General features: G+C 35.2%; 1 protein-coding gene across 3 annotated transcripts in view; it reads left to right on the top strand.

The window, feature by feature from the left end:
- Positions 1–22,793, top strand: part of RhoGAP93B (MyTH4 and RhoGAP_KIAA1688 domain-containing protein RhoGAP93B) — a 61,719-nt gene extending 38,926 nt beyond the window's left edge. For 2 of the 3 annotated variants that reach the window (XM_087359194.1, XM_087359196.1), the window contains 5 exons: positions 411–637; positions 2,663–2,924; positions 4,925–5,082; positions 6,841–7,102; positions 8,351–22,793. In XM_087359194.1, the coding sequence (XP_087215320.1) occupies positions 411–637; positions 2,663–2,924; positions 4,925–5,082; positions 6,841–7,102; positions 8,351–8,545 (1,104 nt within the window). In that variant the 3' untranslated portion in view covers positions 8,546–22,793. The remainder of the gene's footprint in view (positions 1–410; positions 638–2,662; positions 2,925–4,924; positions 5,083–6,840; positions 7,103–8,350) is intronic. The other variant, XM_087359195.1, reaches the window with a different exon arrangement.

Consider the following 22,793-nt stretch of genomic DNA (forward strand, 5'->3'; position numbering starts at 1 on the left):
GATTCCACACACCTTACTGTGTATCTTTTTAAGGATTCAAATATTACATGTGTGTTATGAATTAACTCACTTCTAACTTCTGCCAACTGTTGTAGTTCTGGGAGATCATTAATTACCATAGCATTTATAATACTTATAAGAATCCAGCAGTTTTAAATCAGGTGATCTGATGAGCTATAGCTCAAAAACAAAGCACCTAAGGACCCATGTTTACACACATTTTTTCTTGTTTTTGTGTACAGACCACCACCCTAAAGTGGTGCTGTGTATTTCATAAACATTCTGTAAAATATGTTCATATATTTATAATAACATTAATAATGCATAATTTCTAAAATAGATATTGGATTCTTCTAAATTGCAGTTTTATAGTTTTATTGATTTCATGTGTTGTTTTAATGTATTTGCAGGATCCCATACGAAAACCAATGTTGGTGATTTCAGATAAGGCTTTGAAAAAGGATGCCTGTGAATTATTCAAGCTTGTACAGATATATATGAGCGATCGTAAAGCCAAACTTGGGATGACTCTTAATAGTGTAGCACTGGAAATCTGTAATTATGGCTATTCCAAAGCTGGACTTAGGGATGAGCTATATATCCAGATTTGCAGACAGACCACAGAAAATCCTAGGAGGTATGTTCTATGCTGTACTGAAATTTATGAATGAAGATGGGAGGCTGCAGGATGCTTTAGTGAGGAACATGGTCATGTGGTCACTGGCTATCAATGTCAGTATCTCCCTTTCCTTCTGCATGAAACACTGAACTGCATGGTAAAGTGGTTAACACTCCTGTTTCATATAAAGGAGGTCCCGGGTTCAAATCATGGCTCAGAGACCAGCTATCCTGACTGAGGTTTTTGTGGTTTTCCTCAGTCCCTCCAGATAAATACCAGTGCTTCCTTCCACATCCTTTCTGATTCATTGTTCACTGTCATCTCATTTGATGCTGTATTATCTGAGCTACTGAAAAAGCATAATTAAATAACTAAAAATACGTAAATGAAAATTCTACACTCTCCCTCCTTCATTTGTATGCTTTAGTCTAATGGAATGTAAACATAAGGATCTGAATTCTGTAATAAATTATTTATACTAGCATTTTGAAAGAGACTGCTGAATTTACAGAAAAGTATTATAAATCTTTTTGTTGACACTGCCTGATTTCTCAGGTTTTATTGTGAGCTTCAGTGGATATCTGTGTCACAATATCTGCTTCACGTTACTCACTACCTGATGGTTTTTAACCACAACACTCATTTTGTCTTTATCACTATCTAATTCACTCCATGGTCACAAATTTTGATGGTTGTGTTTACAGGTTTCTGTAAAATTTATATTTTTTCCAAATTCAGACCACACAAAAGGTTAGGATGTGCCATGTTGCTTACTGGTTGATACAGCATGGGTGTTGAAACATTGCAAAGGAAATAACTAGTGCAGTCACATGCATGAATGAACACGGAAGAAATGGGAAGTAAAATGTTTCACGGTCTCTTGGTCGAAATAATACAACAAAAATCCAGTAGATTGTGCAACTGTGATTATTTGCCTTGGTGCCTGAGCACATACTTGGGATACCACTGTTAAAGGTCTTCTTGATGCATGTAACCTCTCAAGCTGCCAGCTTGAATGATTGAAATCATATTAGATGTTAATAGTGTCAATAGTTATGATGTAAATGTAATTTATGATACGTGCTAATTTTATTAGATATATTAGGAAGTGTTGCATAGAATTAGAGTTCTGGCACATATTCTCTGTTATTTCCTCTGGATCTTCAATTCTCAGAGCTAAACTTTCATGCACTCTTGTAAGTAATGTGAAACTGTTCATATAGGCAAGCAAGGACCTACAATATAAAATGTTTTCAAAACCAGTTCAATTATTGAGTTTTACAGCATAAGAGCTCCTTTTGTTTAATTGCCTATAAATCTATAAAACTTGTCAAAATAGTGTGTAGTATACTGGGCATAAGATATGTTCAAGTTTCTTTTAAATGTTTACAAAGCAGATTTAGCTCCAATATGTATTTAGTGGGTTATGCTTGAGTTGTGTGTGGAAATACAGGCAGGTATTTATGTAAAGTACCTCGTATTATTGTCTGATTTTAACTGGAATAAATTGACAAATTTTACTGAAACTTTCCAGTATTAAATTTCAGAAAAATCCTTTCAGTTCTTGAGTTGTGACATGTGGTTAGACAGACACTTCAAACCTTACAGGCTCATTGTACCATTTCTCTTTTTAAAAACATGAAAGAAAATCAGTTTTATGACTGTCAAAGAAACCATCACATTTCCCAGCTTGGTCACCAAAGTGCATTATATTATCGTTACACTGTGTTAAACAATGAAATGTGGCGTGGTGCTGAAATGTGTCAGATATAATTGTATTTCACTGAATTAGTATAAATATTAATTTTTATTGTCTGTATCAACAATTTCATTATTATGTTGCTGGAAGGTCTGAAGCATAATCTCATTTGTCTTTGTTTTATGGTTACTGCATCATAATTATGTAGTCATTGACAAACAAAGCAGTCTATTGAAGTTCATAGATATTTTTAGATTGAAACTGTTTCCACATATCTTATTTTGAGCTTAGGATTTTCGTATGTCTGGTGCAGCAACATTTTCAAATCCTTTTTCCTTGCACAGGGAAAGTCTTCGTCGAGGCTGGGAATTGCTGGCAATTTGCCTGGCCTTTTTCCCTCCTTCTCCAAAGTTTCAACCTTACCTGGATGGTTACATGAACAGGCACAGAGATCCAGGATTTGACTTCCCTGAGGTTGGCAAATGGCCAATCCATGTACAAATTAGCCATTATGCAACGGTAAGCTGCAAAAGGCTAGAGAGGATAGGGCATACCGGGAAGAAAGCGCCACGTAAGCCTACAGTGGAAGAAATAGATCAAGCCAGGGTAAGTGACATTTAAGGTTCTCGTAGCTGTGAGCGTGAAGATGACTGTCTTCTGAGATGTTGTACTATGTTATTTCGTACAAATTGACTGATGATAAAAGACTCCTGGGCAACAAGCCACGTCAGGTGGCTGAATGGTGAATGAACCATTTCTTCCGCCAACGTTTCGAAAGCCATCTCTGCTCTCATCCTCAGGGCAGCTGCGAAACGAAACTGGTCCTATGTAGCGCGCTCGCCAATGGGAACTGGCAGCGGACAGCAGGTAGTAGCATCATGTTGCTGGTGGCCTGTCTGTTGCTTTGTTTAGCGCTGACCAGTAGGAACTGGCAGACAAGGTCAAGTGCTCGCTCTCGCTGGCTCGGCCTTCCGGGCAGACAGCAGTTTTGTCACAGGATACCAGGCCCGGTGGAAGACATGGTTCATTCACCATTCAGCCACCTGACGCGGCTTGTGGCCCGAGAGTCTTTCATCAACTTCGTTCACCGCGAAAGCTTCACTTTATAAATTGACTGATGTTTCCAATACCCATTTAGGTGTAAATCAATGTTGTATTTCCCTCAATAAAATCTTCTCCGGCAAGAGCTGTGTCAACTGGTTAGAAGAAGAAACTGATGTTTCAGGGACCATCTCTGTCCCCATCATCAGGGCTGATCACCCAAGAAGATTTTAATGAGTTACGTCCCTGCGAAAGGTTCAAATCTTGTATTTTCCTGTCTACTTCCATCATTCAATCTTGTTTGTTCCTCTCCCACCCCCGTGACCAGGCTATGGTCCCCATTGGCTCCCTTGCTTAATCTGCCCTCCCCTCTAATCGACTGGTCTGGCTACGCTTCAGTATTGTCTCTCTCCTTAATCTTTTTCAAGGATTTCTCGTAGTCCTGTTGGTGGAGACACTAAGCACCTCTAAATTGTCAGTCCATTTTTACCAGACCACACATGGCTCAGCATTCCAGAAGACAAGTCATCTTAAGCCAATGTAAATTTGTTATGTTTGGTATTTATATGATTCAGTGTGCTTAATGTGAGAAATACAAAGAAGAAAGAATATATTCCATGTGTAAGAATGAAATACCGTACTGTATTGCTGTCCAACACAGTTGACTGACACTTATCCATTGTTTGAATTATTAAATAATAAACATGCAAAATTATTTAACAGAAAAATGACCGACCAAAACATGCTGAAAGGTTCTTACTTAACATAAAAAATGTTTATCAGTAAAATATATGTAATGAAACGCACAAAATTACATTTTATTAACATCTGTTATTGTATGAAACAACATGGTAAGGTCTGTCAGTACTATTTAATGGTTACACTGCAAAACCTTTCCTCCCTATGAACAATATTCCCAACAATCTTTTAATCTTCATTATATGATAAAACAGTGAGGTTCGTATACATTGTCTGTCATCTTGAATTTTTGTTATAACATGTTTTGGAGACTAGAATCTGTCTCCGCCATCAGGTAAAACCTACTCTGTTGGGCCCAGTTGATAGAGCTAGTCCCTATACAATTTTGCAAGATGAATAGCAGAGCCCAGGACTTCTCACCTTCATCCGCTGCTATCATTTACATTTGTAATAGGATCAATGATATATTTTGTTTATTGCATTCTTCATTTCTTTGGTAATATAACAATACCTTTATGTTGTAGTTGCTGTGACATTATTTTAGTAAATGAAATATCTCCATGTATTTTGAAGCATTCTTTGTCGTGTAGGTAAAAATATACCTTGCTGTGAATTTACATTCTGTGCTTCCTACCACCTACATTCTGGCTATGAAATATAGCTCAAAGTTCAAACTTCATGTTATCAAAAACCACGTTTTGATTGATCTTTTAGTTCACAATGTGTGTAATGCATTGTAGTAAGGACAGCATCACAATACTGTTGACTTAGAGCCTTGTGGTAATAGGGGTGAAGTACTGCCATGGCCTAGATTCACGCAGTTTGGTGATGGCTGCTATAAAGCACATTTGTGTGTGTTATTTCAGTTGCAGATCTTTCGGCCAAGTATGTTCGGTAATACACTTCTGGAAGTTATGACCTTACAGAAAGAGCGGTTCCCACATCGGAAACTTCCTTGGGTCCAATCTACGCTCTCAGAAGAGGTGCTGAGGTTACAAGGGGCTCAAACAGAAGGCATATTTAGGTGAACTTATTCATATGCTGTACGGTATTGTAATTTTCTCAGGAGCACGTGAACCACTTTAGAATTATATAATTTTTATTTAAAGGAAAATGTGACTATAAATGATATTTTTATTTTTATTTTTGCTCAAGTTTTAAATAGTGGATATGAATACAAAATCACAATCAAATACTGTGTAAGAAATATTTGAAATTTTAAAACTTTAGCAAAGGATGTGATTTGGTATTTTTAAAAAATATTGAAGATAATGTACGAGGCTCGTCCTTAAAGTAAGTTTCCCTGGGGCCGTTTACAGAAACAAAACACAATTTCATGGAAATATTTATTGCAACAGATACAGCAAGTGTCCAGCTATTTTTCAACATATTCGCCACCGGAATTGAGACATTTGTCATACCGTGGGACCAACTTTTGAATACCTGTGTCGTAGAAGTCTGCCGCCTGGGATTGGAACCACTGTGTGACAACCATCTCCGCCTCTCTGTCATTCTCAAAACGCTGACGCTGACCGGACAGGAATTTCTTGAGGTGTAGGAAAAGATGGAAATCACTGGGAGCGAGGTCCGGGCTGTAGGGTGGATGATTAAACACCTCCCAGCTGAACTCCTGCAGGAGACTTGCTGTCCGTCGAGCCGTGTGCGGCCTAGCGTTATCATGCAGGAAGACAATACCGGCACTAAGCATCGTTGCAGCTGTTGAAGACGGAGGTTCTTATTCCAGCTCCCGCCGACTGTGAAGTGCGGTCAGTGATAAGGTTTTTGAATGCACAGAGCATAGCGCCGATCGAAATTCATCGTCAGCTGTGCCGGGTCTATGGGCCTAACGTTATGAGCAAGCAGATGGTGCGTCGCTGGTGCAGACAATTTTCAGCGACGGGCCATTCAGAACAAGCGGCGCGGGATGCTTAGTGCCGGTATTGTCTTCCTGCACGATAACGCTAGGCCGCACACGGCTCGACGGACAGCAAGTCTCCTGCAGGAGTTCAGCTGGGAGGTGTTTAATCATCCACCCTACAGCCCGGACCTCGCTCCCAGTGATTTCCATCTTTTCCTACACCTCAAGAAATTCCTGTCCAGTCAGCGTCAGCGTTTTGAGAATGACAGAGAGGCGGAGATGGTTGTCACACAGTGGTTCCAATCCCAGGCGGCAGACTTCTACGACACAGGTATTAAAAGTTGGTCCCACGGTATGACAAATGTCTCAATTCCGGTGGCGAATATGTTGAAAAATAGCTGGACACTTGCTGTATCTGTTGCAATAAATATTTCCATGAAATTGTGTTTTGTTTCTGTAAACGGCCCCAGGGAAACTTACTTTTGGGACGCGCCTCGTATAATCAAGTAAAAAATTAGCACAAGTTATAAAAAATATTAAATACTTAAATACCACAAGTTATGAAAGAATAACCACAAACACATTGAATCAGGGCTGTTGAGTCGGAGTTGGAAGGAATTTTAGGTGGAGTCAGAGTCAGTAAAAATGTTATCCATGTCTTGGTTTCCCTAAAATTCATTTCAGGAACTAGTTTGGTCTCTTTCAAGTGAACCCTTCGGATTAGGTTCTCCCATGCTTGAAGACAAATTAAGTCAGTTTCTGAAATATGAAATTTCATGGAGGAAGACAGCACCTCTGAAATATCTGTAAACATGGTGTGACATCCCAAAAGAATCAAGTTTATGAGTTGTTGAATTTTAAGAAAACCAAGATATGTGGATGAAGTCCAAGATATTACAACCATTGTATTAATTTTCCTGACAGGGTGTCTGCAGATGTGGATGAAGTGAATTCATTAAAGAATCGTCTTGACCACTGGGAGCTACCAAATGATATTACAGATGCCCATGCTCCAGCATCGCTGCTCAAGTTATGGTACCGGGAGCTGTATGAGCCACTTATACCAGATTCAATGTATGCTGAGTGTGTGAACCATCACGGAGACCCAGAAATGGCAGTAGCGTTGGTCCAAAGGCTTCCAGAACTAAACAGACTGGTTCTGTGCTACCTTATTCGCTTTTTACAGGTCAGAAAAATATGTTTTTATTGAAGTTAGAACAGGTGACCAAACTGTCTTTATTTCATATAGATGCTAGTAAGATGTAAGAAAGATATTACAATAAACTACTAAAGTGAAATTTCAGTGTTTCTGCAGCTAGTAAAATAAAAATTTGGTTTGTTGTGTTATTGCTGAATTAAAAGTTTAGAAGATTACACAAGAAATTATGAAACTTTTCTGGTGTCTTTATATTTATTTCCACTTCATTATGTATGAGCGTTGTTGCATTGGGATACTTATGCTTGGGCAAGGCTCATAAAACATTAGTTTAGTTTAGCTGTTATATAGAATTTCTTTAGTACAGGCATACCTCGTTTTATTTCACTTCGCAGATATTGCATTTTTTTACAAATTGAAGGTTTGTTGCAACGCTGCAATGAGCAAGTCTATGGGCGCCATTTTTCCAACAGCATGTGCTCACTTCGTGTCTCTGTGTCACATTTTGATAATTCTCGCAATGTTCTTGCATTGTTTTTTAGACATAATGCTATTGCACACTTAATAGACTACAGTATAGAGTAAACATAACTTTTATAAGCACTGGGAAGCCAAAAAATTTGTGTGACTCGCTTTATTGCGGTGGTCTGGAACCGAAACCACAATATCGCCAAGGTATGCCTGTATATATCTTGCGATAGAACATGATTTACCGATTTAACAAGTGATTTGATGCCATCAGGGATATTCAAAGAGACTGAATGCTTCTTTTGAACCAGATGTTTGATTTCATAACTGTACAAGTGGCATTATTAACGTCTGTATTGACACACTAAAACAACTTTTTATCAGAAAGTACAGCAAAGAATACCTGATAAGAAACTGATAATTATACTTTTGGAACATTCTTGACTTTCAGAAATTTTTACCAATTCTTATTGCTAGTTCATAATTAGTGTGAAGTCTAATAACCTTTTATCATCCCTGTAACATTGCTTAATGTGTATGTGATTCAGCTGGCCATGTGTCACACTAGCATACCACTAAACCTTTAACCTTGGAGTTGAAGTCCAGCTGGAATCCCATAAGAGAAGGTTTTAAATCCCCTATTCCCATACAATAAAAGTTAAACATAACACATTTGTATTGTGATGTGGAGATTTACTTTTATATGAGCAGTGGTGGCTCTTAGTAATGTAGGGCTGAAAGTTTATTTGATGCTGAACTTATTAACAGGATTTGTTTTATTGTTATGATAATATCATTATTTTGTTGTAGATTTTTGCCCGCACAGAAGTTGTCCAAATAACCAAGATGGATGCTAATAATCTTGCCATGGTAATGGCTCCCAACTGCCTCCGTTGCATGTCAGAGGATCCACGTATCATCTTTGAGAATGCTCGTAAGGAAATGGCATTCATTCGTACACTTATTCAAAGTCTAGATACCAGTTTTATGGAGGGCATCTATTGAAATATTGGCTACCATGCAGCCACAAGATGTTTACGTATTGAGTAGTTTATTGAATCATTATCATTCATAAATAAGTAATCTCATGTTTCTCATACATCAAAGCTTATGTGTTAAGAATTGTGTCTGGTAACCGCCAGTTTCTTACTAAGTCATTAAGCTGAAAGCTATTTTAAATGACTTGGGATCAGGTAGTGTCTCATTTTCTGCCTTGTTGATACATGAGTTTGCCATTCACACAGAAGATTTATTTGCACGTAAGGTTTGCTGGGCCCTTTACAGCTATGGTTTCCCTAGTCAGTTATTTTTTAAAGAGATGTAATATGTAAATTATTTACATAATATTATGGGCCTAATGTAAAGTCTGTTTGGACATACAGTGAATTTTAATTGGAACAGGCCACTATGAACCCACATACACACATGCGCGCACACTCTGTTGTATACAATATATACACACATACGCACAGTTACTTCAGAATAATGACTTCCATTTTATGGTCATTGAGTGTAACAGTGTTTCGTAGTTTTGTGTTACCAAGGTGGAAGAAGTCAATATAACAGGATGCATGACTGGTTGTAATATAGAAGGCACCCATAAAGTAATTGATTTTAATATCCTCATAAACTCCTTATATATCATTGGGAAGTTTGTTTAAATTATTATATTTACTTGTATAGTTTCTCTCATTTCCTGCATGAGGAAGAAACAATTGATTTTTACCATTGGCTTCAAAAACATGCTACACAGTTCAAAGATGGTTGTCTTCTGTGTTGTTGCACCATGTAATCTGGTAGTTTACCAATGTTTCATACATCCTTGCTGCCTCCATTATCAGGGTGATGAGTTGTGATGATGGAGGTAACAAGGACCTTTGAAATGTTGGTAAACTTCTACCAGACTACATGGCGCAACAACCCAGAAGACAGCCATCTTGATACTACCGGCCATGAAAACCTCAAATCCTGTTACACAGTTATTTGTGTAGGACCTGTATTTTTGATGTAAATACGTCTATAAGGAAGGGTCATTCGGCAAAAATGTGTTACGAAAAAGGGAAACGAAAAAGTGTAACTTCATTGTTATGTTACCTAGGAAACCTCATCTCTTTACTCAGCATTGTTGTTACCTAGGAAACGTCATCTGTTTACTCGGCATTATTGTTACCTAGGAAACGTCATCTGTTTACTTAGCATTGTTGTTACCTATAAAACATTGCATTACCTTACCTTACATTACATTACTTTACATTACATTCAGCTATCACAGACCCATTTTAAGCGTAACTAATTGAAGTTGAATAAGCAATGTCTTAATCAAACTTATCTCAATTATAAAGCATGTATAAAGGAAATATTTAGAATAATGCCAATATATAAACTTCCTTTCCGTATAGACGTATTTACGTCAAATTCTCCGGAACTGTGGTTCCACTATCACTTTTTTTAGACATATTGAGAGAAAAACAAGGAATAGAATTAGAAATTACATTTTTAGAAGAGGAACAGGGATAAAAATATGTTCATAGAATTAGAAGACAAATACGTACAATGGTTTTCCATGTAAAGATAGTGGATAAAACAAGGATACTAAGAAAACCATTAGAATTAAAATTTAAAATAAAAATACCTATAGGACGACCTTGGCAAGGAATGAGAAGACATGAAGACTAGAGGGAACTAATTACTGGCATGAAATCAATGGGAAGATAGAAGAAGTTGGAGGCGACTTTTCATCGATCGACCAGAAGAGACTGGAAACAATGCTAGAAGAAAACAGGACACTTTCTCTCCTTCCTGTACTATTTTTAGTAAATAGTTGAGAGTCGGTTGTTTGTAATAGCGATATGGCAACAGACCCAACAATAAACAATACCAGAATTAATCTTAATTCTTGCTTGAAAGTCTATACATTTCTGTTCAGTTCTGAAACATTGTTAAAACTGTGTGGGATGTTTCGCGAGAATTTTTCACCTCCGTGTTTTAGAATTTAAAAAAGAATAAGACAAATTATATAAGTACAAATGGTATATTGATTTAGTTAGTATTGTTACTGAAATTGTAATTTCAAAATAGTAAGCAGCTGAAATCATCTTTGTTTTTGTATGTGTATAACACACTGAGGAAAGTCTGCTGTTTGAGAATGGATTTTGATAGTCCATTTCTACATCTAAGATACTGATCTGTGTAATAATATTTTTGAAAAATATATATCATAAGACCATCTCTGTATGGAATTTGGAAGAAAATTGATTATAGGATCGTGAGTTTAAAGAAAATTCTTTTCAAAAAATTGCCTCCTTATTATCATTTTTCACAAGTTCATGTGGTTACTCTCACTTTTACAATCAGGTGTTACATTATTCTTCTATTAAGTGGATGAGATGATGCATTTGTGAATAATGTTAACAGTTTATATTTTGTGTTGTAAAAATGCATAATGTTGGCAGTTTACTTTGTTATCTAACATTAAAATAGCCTCAATGTTGTTGACATTCTAACATGTTGATAGATTATTGGACACAATGTTTTTTTACTTCTTTTCAGGAAATGTATGAGTGTGATCAGGATTTAATTTTGGCTTTGTCTGATTGGCAACTTCAGTTTTATTAATCTAGTTGGATTCCTATAATTGGGTGTGTAACAACCCATGAAGTCACACATCACATCATTTTTCCCCATGTTATGCCACAAAACACGTAATTATATAAAACATAAAAAAATGAGTTTTTAGCTTTCAATACCGAAACTTAAGAACTAGCTGGAAATATTAATTTGAAACTTTGTACAATTCATAAAATTTTGGGGATGGAAAAGTAAGATGAGACTAAGTCTTGAGAAGATAAGTTCAAATTTGTTATATAACTCCATATATAAAAATTACTTCAAATATGAATTGGTACCGGTGACATTACATATATATCCACTTTAAACCATAGTGGCCTATAACTATTTATTTGTATGATTTGCTTCGTGTTAAGTAACAATGACATTGCCTTCTTAAATATTTTATGATATGTGGATTTCTGTTAATATAGCAACAGAACTATATGGGAAATATTACATGTTCAGACAGACTTTTTAAGTTAAAATGTTAGCCTGTTTTTTTGTGTGTTGCCATATCGGCAAGTAGTATCACTAGCATGGATTTTATCATGTCACAGCTGTATTTACACTTTGAGATGTTTATGTGGCATTTTACAAGAATTGTAACCTTTTCATATATTACATAATTGTATCAAGAACAGTAACAGGAAACTGCATACTTTTTGATAATTGCAAGGTGATTTTGTTCTCGTGTTACTTGAGTCTGTTACTCAGTGTAGGCTGTTTGTTGTTATTTATTTCAGAACACAACTTGCATGTTTTTTAGTGTAGTAATGAAATTTAATTTTTGAGATGGTCATGTTAAGATGTTTGATTAATCATTATTAATCAGCATGTTTTTACACCAAAGTACATGATCAGTACTAGTCAACGTAACCTAAAATTAATATTCAGAAAGTATACATTTAATTTTCAACAGAATTTTTAAGTTATACGGTATAAAATGCTTTGACCTTAATTGGTAGTTTGGCTTGTCTCATCTTCTTTTGGTATGGAATTGGCGAGGAAAATTCTAGAAACATTTGTGGTAGGTATTACTATTAGTCTCTTCTTGTTCTGTTCCAAATGGAATTTTGAGTTCATATTACACTACAAAGTTTTGTAGTGCATCAAGTTGAAGATGTTGCTTCAGTAAAGAGAATTCTCAAAATCTTTTGTGCTCATTGAAAGTTATACATTGGCATTCTGTTGTGACATAATGAATTCTTCTCAGGCTACCAGCCATGTAAGGTGGTTTAATTGAGAATATATCAATGTTTTGAGAACCATCTTTGCCCTCTGGGTATTGAATACACTGAGGATGAGGATGAAGCTGGTTCTCGAAATGCTGGTGTTTTCTCCATTAAACCAACTTACATGGTTCATAGCCCGAGAAGAATTCATTACGCTTGGTAACTGAAAGCTTCAGATGATACTGTTGTGACATGTTGCTCTGTAATTCTGGAAGTAGAAGATATGCAGTGAGTTATCTGTACATTAGCTGGTTATATTTAGAATTTCGTAGAGGTTGGATTGAGCTTAGATTTTGCTTGAACTTTATCAGTCTTCTTATTTTTCTTCTTCTAGCATCATTTTTGTTTCGAATCGTTTCAGTAAAATATTGTACCTGCTATCATAAAGCATACTAAAAGTGCAACCTGTCCATATCTCTCCAAAGGATAAGATGTTTTCACTGCATCATGCAGGGCTCTCCCACTATACACCATGGAGGCACTTTGGGAAGAGAAGGTAACTCCTACTCGTTCTTGCCTTCAGCGCTAGATGGTGGTGAGTGGTGAGTGCCATGCCCTGGCCACACTTTACTTCCAGAGAGAGGACCCCCCAGTACCTGTTGGCTAGGAGGCTGGGTGGGCCCCAGAGCCATTTTTCATGCAGAGGCTAGAAGAAAAATCTTTTGCCCCTGCTGGTGATCAAACCCCAGTTGTCTAGTCCGTAGTCAGACACTGTATTAACTGAGCCACCCATGATTCTCTTACAGAATTAGAGGATGTGGAAATTCTCATTTCATGAATGGAAGGAACATTATAATTAACAAATACAGAATTTGTTAAGAGACTAAATTTTGACAGTCATTGATGTTGGGCTTTACAGTTTGTGTGAATAATTTGTGGCAGCTCATATACTAGTCATGGAGATAATGCAGTGTAATATCATTCACTATCTGTTGCATGGTCCATTAATTCAAGTGGGTATCATATTTTGGTTCAAAAGTCATTCAGGGCAACAGTCCATGGTGGACAGTGCTACAGCAGAATAGGTTTTTGTAAAATTCTTTGTTTCCTTTCTTCCTCATTAATTATCTTTAGGATAACACAAGTAACCTCAGAATTTATCATTTGCATTGCTTTGTAAGCGCACCAATCAGTTGTGTCAGACTACATGTGTTGCTCATTCTGATATAATAAACCATGGTACTGATAACATAAAATTTAAATATCTGTAAAAATATTTATCTGCTAGCACAGGTTACTGTTGTTTAAATGGACAGTCAACTGTGTTTCATTTACAGATAACATAACTGTTTACTTTTCCTGATATTTGAATTTTAACAACTACAGAAAACTTTTAAAAAGTATTGTTTGTGTAATGAAAATAATGACTATGTTTAAACATATCCATATACACAGATGTTATCTGTTACATATTTATCTGTAAACAAATTTATTTTTCTTTGTCATTTGATACCATACTGTGAAAAATGAATGATTGTGCATTACAGTAGGACGTGTTAAAACAGTGTTTTAAATTACTTATGTATCCAATCCAAAGTATGTTCTGCTTAAACTGATAATTTAGTTTATTTTTTTCATTAACATGGCCAGTTCTGTAAAATGTTCATTTAACCACCCAGCAACAAAGAATTCAAGAAATGGAAATTTAAATAGCTGAGACTGGAGGAGATTGAACTTTTATTCGATTTAAAAAAAAGGCATGTTTGAACTGAAGAAGTATAACTTCTGTGCAGCTGTAATCAAATTTTGTTCAAACTTTTATAGGTAGGGCCTGTAATAAATATCTACAGTGAACACACTGTAATTTTATTAATTTGTTTTGCATAGTGATTGCTCTCATTTGCTGTATCTTCACAAATTATTTATTTCAAAATAGTTACAAAGGTTCCAAATTGTAATTTGTATCATATGCCTCACCCTGCAGCCAAATCCACCAGTCCCCATACAATTTGTCATGTCTTCCCATACAAAATACCTGTCTTTACCACCATTTTCCACCTCTTCATTGTCATCATCACCCACATTTGCAGATTTGTCAGTTGGAAGCATAATTGTCCACAGAATTTTTGTCGCTGTGTCTAATCTGTATTCTAAATCCAATAAACATTCTTCTGAATAGCTTAAATATAAGCTTTTTTGTACTGACAGCATATTGTATACAAAGATGAACAAGTGTAAAGTAGCATGAAGTTCTTGTTGATTTTCACAGAAATTGTCTATTTATTGTTTGGAATATTCATATAGGATTTGAGACTTACGCGGCAAGTACAATCAATAAAATCTTCTCGGGCAATCAGCCACTTCAACTGGTTACCGTAGTAATCCGACAGGCGACTTCAAAGTATCCAGTCACATCAGAACCCTGATGATGGGGACAGAGTTGGTTCCTGAAACGTCAGTTTACTACGGTAACCAGTTGACGCGGCTGAGCTCTGGGGCCCACCCAGCCTCCTCTACAATGGGTACCAGGGGTCCTTTCCCGGGGGTAAAGCCGGCCGGGGCGTGATGCTGACCACTCACCCCCATCTAGTGCTGAGGTCAAGGAAGAGAGGAGCTATACCTCCACTCACCCCAAACGCCTACATGGCGTATAGTGGGACAAACTTTACTTTGCCTGCAGTAGAATAATATTATTACTCTTTATCCTGTACTCTTTAATATTCATAATTTACATGGACAGACTAAAAGCAATGCTGATAAAAGAAGTGATAAGAATAAGACCTCTTTTGAATGTGAAGGCTTCATTAGAAGGATTTGTAGGTGATTTTCCCATTCATGACTTCATTCTTTGTGCCTTTCATAATTAGTAGTAGCTTTTTTACATCTTCCTTTTACTTAGCAGGATTTGAGGTCATCACCGCGGTGAGTCCGAAGATGGCTGTCTTCTTGGTTGTTGCACCGTCTGGTAGAACCTTAATCATTGTTTCAGAGGTCCTTGTTGCCTCCATTGTCATGATGATGGAGGCTGCAAGGACCTCTTAAATGCTGGTAAACTTCTACCAGACTATACGATGCAACAACCCCCTTTAACTTGTTCCTAGGGCTCTGACACCGCTGTATGCCATATTTCACTGTGTTAACTTATGTTCATAATAATGATGATGACAATTTATCCCTTCTACTTATTTTGGTAAGGATTTCATTGGTAAAAATTGACAATTAAATGAATGAGTTATTCTGCTCAATAAGTGGCTGTAATAAAATGTTTAATTGGATTTGTAATACGTCATTATGTTAAGAGTTGTCTGGAATACTGCCTCAAATTTACAATTCATATATCTGTAACAATCTTTGTGTGTAAAATGTAGAGTTGACCTTCTGGGGGGTACAAAATGTAGGTACCATCTTGTATCTTGTTTATAAGTGTGACATTGTAAATGTAAAGAATTATATCATAACAGCAATGTTAAACTTACAGTAGTCATCTGCAAAATTCTGCAGGTGTCCTGTGATGTATTGTGAACCAGTCTCAACTATTGAAAATCTCATAACACAAGTTATTTTACGTGATAAATCTTGGCCATTATCAAAATGGTGTTATCCTTGGAAATCATGTAGCCTGGCAGTTATTGGAACACTGTTACACAACAGTGTAAGTTTTTTTAAAGTGAATAAATTTGGTAATGTGGCTAATAATTTTCAGAATGACGTGTGTAACCAATTCCTCGCATTCTATCTATGAACAACAAGTGAATGATTATATCTTAGGAGAAGAATAATTTGAATTCTGTCAGAAGTGTGGTGGTAACAATTCCAAGAGCACAGACAAATTTGTTCTTAACACTACCAAAGATTATTAACTCCTACATTTATGTCATTGCAAGATTGATGTTAATGCTAATGAAAATACTAGTAAATTTAACAGCATTATATGAGTGTATACAGCAGTGTCTTAATTGTCAGTCAGAATTTGTAGATTCTGTGTACAGCAAAGTAGTTTTTCATCAGTCTGAAAAATACAAACCATCCTATATAAAAAAAATTGTATTTTAATTAGAGCTTGGAAGGAGTGGGACAGTATTTATTTATGATCTTGGCAATAATTGGGCCTTATAAACATCTTTCATCATGGCCATGGAAAGTAAATAAGATGTACTCTGAAGCATATAGAAATTAGAGCTCTATATATAAAATTGTACTTTGCATATTTTAATCCATTTAAAGAAAAAGGAAACCAGTAGGCATGGTAATCTTATGTAGAATCAGTTACATTGAGGGACATGCCTATAATACCGGGATACCAACTTAGAGACATATGCACCAACAGAGGAATTAACACAAATTAAATAATGTACCTGCAGACAGTGTGCTGTCTACTTCTCCTGGTCTCTCAAATTGTACTATTTTGGGCCACATATCAGAGGTCAGTAATATGGAGTTTCAATCATTTTATGTAGTAGGGTATGTCTTCAATAGCTGCAAAGTAAACTGCCGTAACAGTTTTTGTAGATGTCAGATTTGGTACAGCTATATGAGTTTGCATTCATAAGAGGAAGTGGGAAATATTTTATGTAGTACTCAGAAATATTTGTATCATAAAAACGTGGCGTTTTTAACATATTCTGATTTTCAAGCTATATTAATTACATAATATTCAAAAAATTCTTTATAAAGAAAGAACTCTTCAGACTTTCGTCTGAATTTATAGGTGCAGTGTTCCAGTTTTTATCTTTTGTCATGGGGAATTACCAAAAAATAAAAGCATGGTACTTCAAAATGTGTGTCAAGCATGAAATATGCCAACAGAATATCAGTTTGCACTGTAAAAGTTGCCGTATTTGGCCTTATTGACTCATTTAATTGCACTTGAGTTTAAGCTGTATGAGCAATAACTAGTTTTAAGGATAATTGTTCTTGTCCTTGTTTTAAAAGTTACAAATTGTGTCCAGCACCATCAAGTCTATAGTGGTAGAAATATATAAAGTGTATTTATATGAAGTAAATGTTATCAAAATTATTTAATAAGATAATTTTCTAATTTGAGATTTTTTTAACAAATGCACAGGAAATGCCTATAAAATTGGCTGACAATATTGAAATGTTCTTAGAAAAGAAGGATAAGGGGAGAACATTGGTTAAAGTTATACAATGACATGAAAGATCTGAATAATGTTGAAGTTTCATCCACACACATTATACTGCTAATTTCTCTCTTCATTAAACATATCTGTCTTAGAACCATCTCATATCAAAGCAGTCTATGTGGTCCCCTCATTAATACTTGTACAAAAAAAGTTAGTAACCTGTAGTTTAATATTACTGGTGCAAGCTATATATTTATTAAGCATGTATTCTTATTCCTGTTTTAGGATTGCAATTAAATTAATATTCTGTGACATAATCACTGATTGCGCGGTGGGTTCTAACACAAGTTGGAGCTATTTCACACCAGTATAGTTGTAATTACATATATAACTGCAATCAGTTTTTCTTTATTACTACATCAGAAAATGCTGAAACAGTACCATTGGAAATATTTGTCCTATTAGTTTTCCTTTTGTCTTCCAGTCTACCTCTGTGTCACATACAGTTCACTGTTCCTCCACTGGCTGGGTATCCAATGCTTGCAGTGCGATTTCAATATTGGTTTTGAACTGCAATGTTCACAATATGCTGCTTCTACACTAACACTCATGGTCTTCTTTGTAAGTAACTTCATACTTAAGATTTCTGTCTTCTGGGTTATTGCGACGTGTAGTCTGGTAGATTTCCACCAACGTTTCAGAGGTCATACTGCCTCCGTCATCAGGGTGATTCATATAGTCATCACTTGTACATCTGAATTTGCTGTGCTAGAACATTGCACTTATAAATAACACACATTATAGTACGGCATTGTATAACTTCCAAAACCTTCAGTCTTCTTACAATTACTATTTTTCAGTTCCTCAAACAATCCCATATACTGGTAAATACTCAGTATTTAAGGGGCTATAAAATGTGGACTAATAATTTATAAATTTGGATACCTTTGATTGCTGACTTATTCATTTTACAGATTTGTCATTCGTAACTTGACTCTTAAGACGCACAACTTCAAGTTGCAGCTCAAGCATGCATTGTGTGAATAGAATGACCCAAAGTGGTTAAGCAATCACTCATATATTTATGAGAATTTGACCAGTTGTAAATACATGTGTATATATATATATATATATATATATATATATTTTTTGTGTACAGCAAATGTTATATATTGTTTTAGTTAACATTTATTTTATCTTAGAAGTGTTGGATGACAATGTGAAGTTTTCTGTATCAGAAGTTCCTTGCTTAACAGCCAAGTCTATGATGGGCAGAAGTTGTATGATCTGAAACTTCAGGTCTGATGTACCAGTCAGCCATTTTTAAATATTTTTGTTTTTTTTTATTATGTTTTTAATTAAGATGTTATAATGTGATGGAATATTGGTGCTTTAATTTAAACTACTGCCATAAATGATAACACAAAACATGTAAAATTTACAAATCCTGCAAGATTTTGAGAAGTATCATAACTCCTTAAGTAACAGGCATTTAATTGGGTTTACTGAGTGTAGCTACTTATATTAAGTCAAGAGGACAAGAGCATAAATCATTCATCATAATCATTAACCATTATTAATGGTTCAATCTATAGTAATTAGACTTAAGTTGCAGGATTGTGAAAAGTGAAATAAGAGGTTGTGGAGTCTTCTTTGTAGGTATTGAGGTGAAATTTTATAAAAGTACCGCATAGAGCCCTTCATATAACTTTGAAGGATTGTGTTTTGAAGTTTTTATAGTCAAATAATTTTCTTCCAGTTATGTTTATCCCAACTATGAGCCAGCTGTATATAAAGAGTGTATGTGTTCTTTTGAATGTGCAGTTATAGTGTCACATGTAAATGTTTCAGCAACATCCTTAGATGCTCCAGTGTAGTAACATACCATTGACTCTTTTTTATGTTATTGAGTTCACTTATGTTGCAACTTACTTTCATTATAAATATGTATGTAATTCTTACGCAGTACAAGTTTCTATATTGTTTCTAGTATGTCAAAGTAACAAACTTGTGTTACTGAATATTACTGTAAAATAATTGCCTGTGATGTTATTATTTTGGTACTTTTACAGACAAACATTTATGTTTTAAAAATGATTAATTATATGAAGAAACTTGCTATTTTAAATAGAAAACTACACTCTAATAAAGGAATTCTATCTTTGATGACTTCAGGATTTGCTGCATTATTATTGCAAGTGAAAATCTTTGAATATGTTTTGTCATATCTGGCAATGAATTGAAATGTTTTCATTAGCATTGCCTGATTACAGATGCTTAATTAAATAAAAAGGAAACTGTATGATTAGGCAAATTAATACTATGTATGATGTGGCCATTAGATCATTTATGAACCTAAATACCCAAAGATGTACAGAAGTTGTGATTGCATTACACTGTCATTGTATGGTGTATCTCTGTTATAAAACTGAAATAACCTTTGGTTCAATTAGGACGTTGTGTAGTTGAAGTTTTTACCATAGTAAAGTATTTCTCCTTTATGTTTGTTACCTAACATGGTTGTCTTTCCTGGTCTCCATTCTTTCTTAATTGTTTGTAGTAAGAAATTGAGAAACTAAGTACTTCTTTAATGTAAATTTAACTACCTCTTCTGATATTCAGCCATGGAATGATTTACTAATGGAATCATTCTGATATGCATGAATGGAAAAACTTTACACACTGCAGAATGTTTTTGTGGCTGCTTTCAACATAAACATGATTATTGCAAGATTATGACTTCATCTTCTTCCTAAGATGTTTACATTTTATGTGGGTGACTGAGACTTTTTTTGAATGTGCACTGATGAAACTATGTAACTAAAAATTCATATAGTAACCATTCTGATTTCTAACTCCATATCAAATCCATTGAAAGCTAATGGGTTTGAAATTGATGATAATATTGTTTTGTGGAAAAATATAGTCTGGAATGTGATGTCAGAAACCATTTTAATTTAGTGTGTGATTTATTTTAACTAAAAGGAAACCAGTAGTATGCTATTAAAAATGCATATTAAATCTAGCATGGAACATGATTAGAGATTGGTGTTAGTTTTGAACTATGCAGCAGAGACCTTTATTCTTTTGTATTTCATTTGTTTTTACATGACTGAAACCATTTTCTAGTCACCAGAAGTGTCATATTTCTCTATTCTGTATATTTTTTGTATCCCTGTACGCATGAGCAAATGAATATTGGGGACTTGCCTTAAATAGCTCATCTTATTTGTACTACTACTTACCAGCAGTCATATGCCAAGTGAATGAATCCACTGGAAACCAATTTCCTGGATTTTATCCCCAAGTACTAGGAAGATGTGAATCTTTCATGGTTCAGATTCAAGAAGTCTTAACTATTTACTTTATAAAGAAGGTTTACAAATTATAATTTTAATAGTTCAAGCTTTATTGGACAAAACATATAAAGAATATGAATGGACAGGACTGAGGTGATCTTTAAATTCCAAACTACATAGAAATAAGATTGCCTTATTGGCAATAAAACCCCAGCCACCCATTATGTAGGCAAACATAAGGGTGTTTACTTCTATGAGACTTATGAAACAGTAGCGAAGGAGTGGAAAATAAAATTGAGTATTGCAAAGAAATAGTGGATAATGGAGTATTAACACCTAATATTTTGGCAGGAAGTCAGAGCCAAGGTTTAGCCTTGACTGACTGGTTCCTATATCTCGAACCGATTCCACATACGCAACTTACTCATCACCTTGATGATGGAGGCAGCATGACCTCTGAAATGTTTGTAAACTTCTATCAGATTACATAGTGGTACAACCCAGAAGAGAGCCATTTTCAAGTGTCAAGTCAAACTTGTGAATGCATTTCTTAAAACAATGATTTTTAATATTCCAGTGCTATATAATATGCAATAAAAGTTCTGCATATTGCAGCTTGATTTTGTTTATTGCAAACAGTTAACTTGCTCTGTGGAACAGACTTTTTTGATAAGCTATTATTCACTGAAGTAGACAAGAAATTACTCAGCTTTTATGGAAGCCCATGTTCATTACCATATTCACAAGACCCCACCATCAATCCCTGTCATGAGTCAGATGGATCCAATCCACATTCTCATACCCTATTTCTCTAAGATCCATTTTAATATTATTATCCCATCTGCATTGGTCTCCTATCAGGCTTTTTGACTAAAGTTTTGGATGAATTTCTCTTCTCTTTCATGCATGGTACATATACTGATATCTCAACCCCATGTTTTGTCTAACATTATTTGGTAAAGTTTATCATTGCGTAGTGTTATGCATTCTGTCATTACTTTCTGTAGGTCCATGTGATTTTAGTCTTTCATACTTTAATTTGTATTTTTCTACGTAGGAAACAGGTAGACAAAAGGTTCTGCATTGATAGGTAGCAAGTATTCTCAAAATTTAATGTTCTTAATGAGTTTAACCTTTATTTGTTAGGTGCAAAAGACAGACTCATGCTGACCTTATAGTTATTCTCATAGAAGATTAGGCTCACAAATAGATTTATTAACATGAAGCTTGAAGCAGAAGTCAGTGTGTCTGTGTTCTGATAAATATTTTTTAAATTTGTGTTGTATTACTTTAATTTTTATCCTTGGCATATCTGTAGTACAAAACTAATGTACTGTTTGGGTTGCTGAGTTTTTGGACTGTCCATCATCTGATGTTATAAGGTCCAAAAACCCAACATTCCAGGTCGTATTACACCGTCAGAACCCTTCAGAATCGATCAACATGCTGTTGCAGCTTGGAAATTAGATGTGATCTGTGGTGAAATCTCAGGTTTTTACAGCAGTATGAAGATACCTAACCTAACGACTGTCTTCTGGGAACTTGCACCATAGAAGTAACATGTAGATCACGAGAGTTATTTCTCGTTACATAATGGTTTACCCTGTTGAATATTTTCTTTGATATAAGGAAGAATGTGTATGCTGTGCAGGAATTTGTCTGAGATCCCTTGATTGTGTGTTATGTACTCTCTCTGTATCAACTGGCAGACCCTACTACATGGTTCCATACATAGTTAAAATAAGCTGGACTTAAACCTTTGAATTACAAGTACAACAAGCATTGAACAACAAACATCAAATCAACCATGTACATTGTGTATTTTATATCAATTCAGATTTTTTACTGCAAGCCTGTTATTTAGGTAATATAATCGCTTGACTTTGCTGATAATAATTCTTTGTTATGTTATTTTTTTATAATTTGTAGCTTCCTCCATGTAATTATATATGACATTTTGTATATAAATTATTCTCTTTATGTTAAGTCAATAGCATGTATTCTGTGCAGCAAAATGTATTGAAATGTAATCATGGTATTGTCATGGCATCAATTTGTACAGAATATATATACATACATATGAAATTGA

The sequence above is a fragment of the Zootermopsis nevadensis genome, unplaced genomic scaffold (assembly GCF_977971745.1).
Source record: "Zootermopsis nevadensis isolate Lab colony 2312 unplaced genomic scaffold, Znev_1.0 Znev_ptg000031l, whole genome shotgun sequence".
NCBI lineage: Eukaryota > Metazoa > Arthropoda > Insecta > Blattodea > Termopsidae > Zootermopsis > Zootermopsis nevadensis.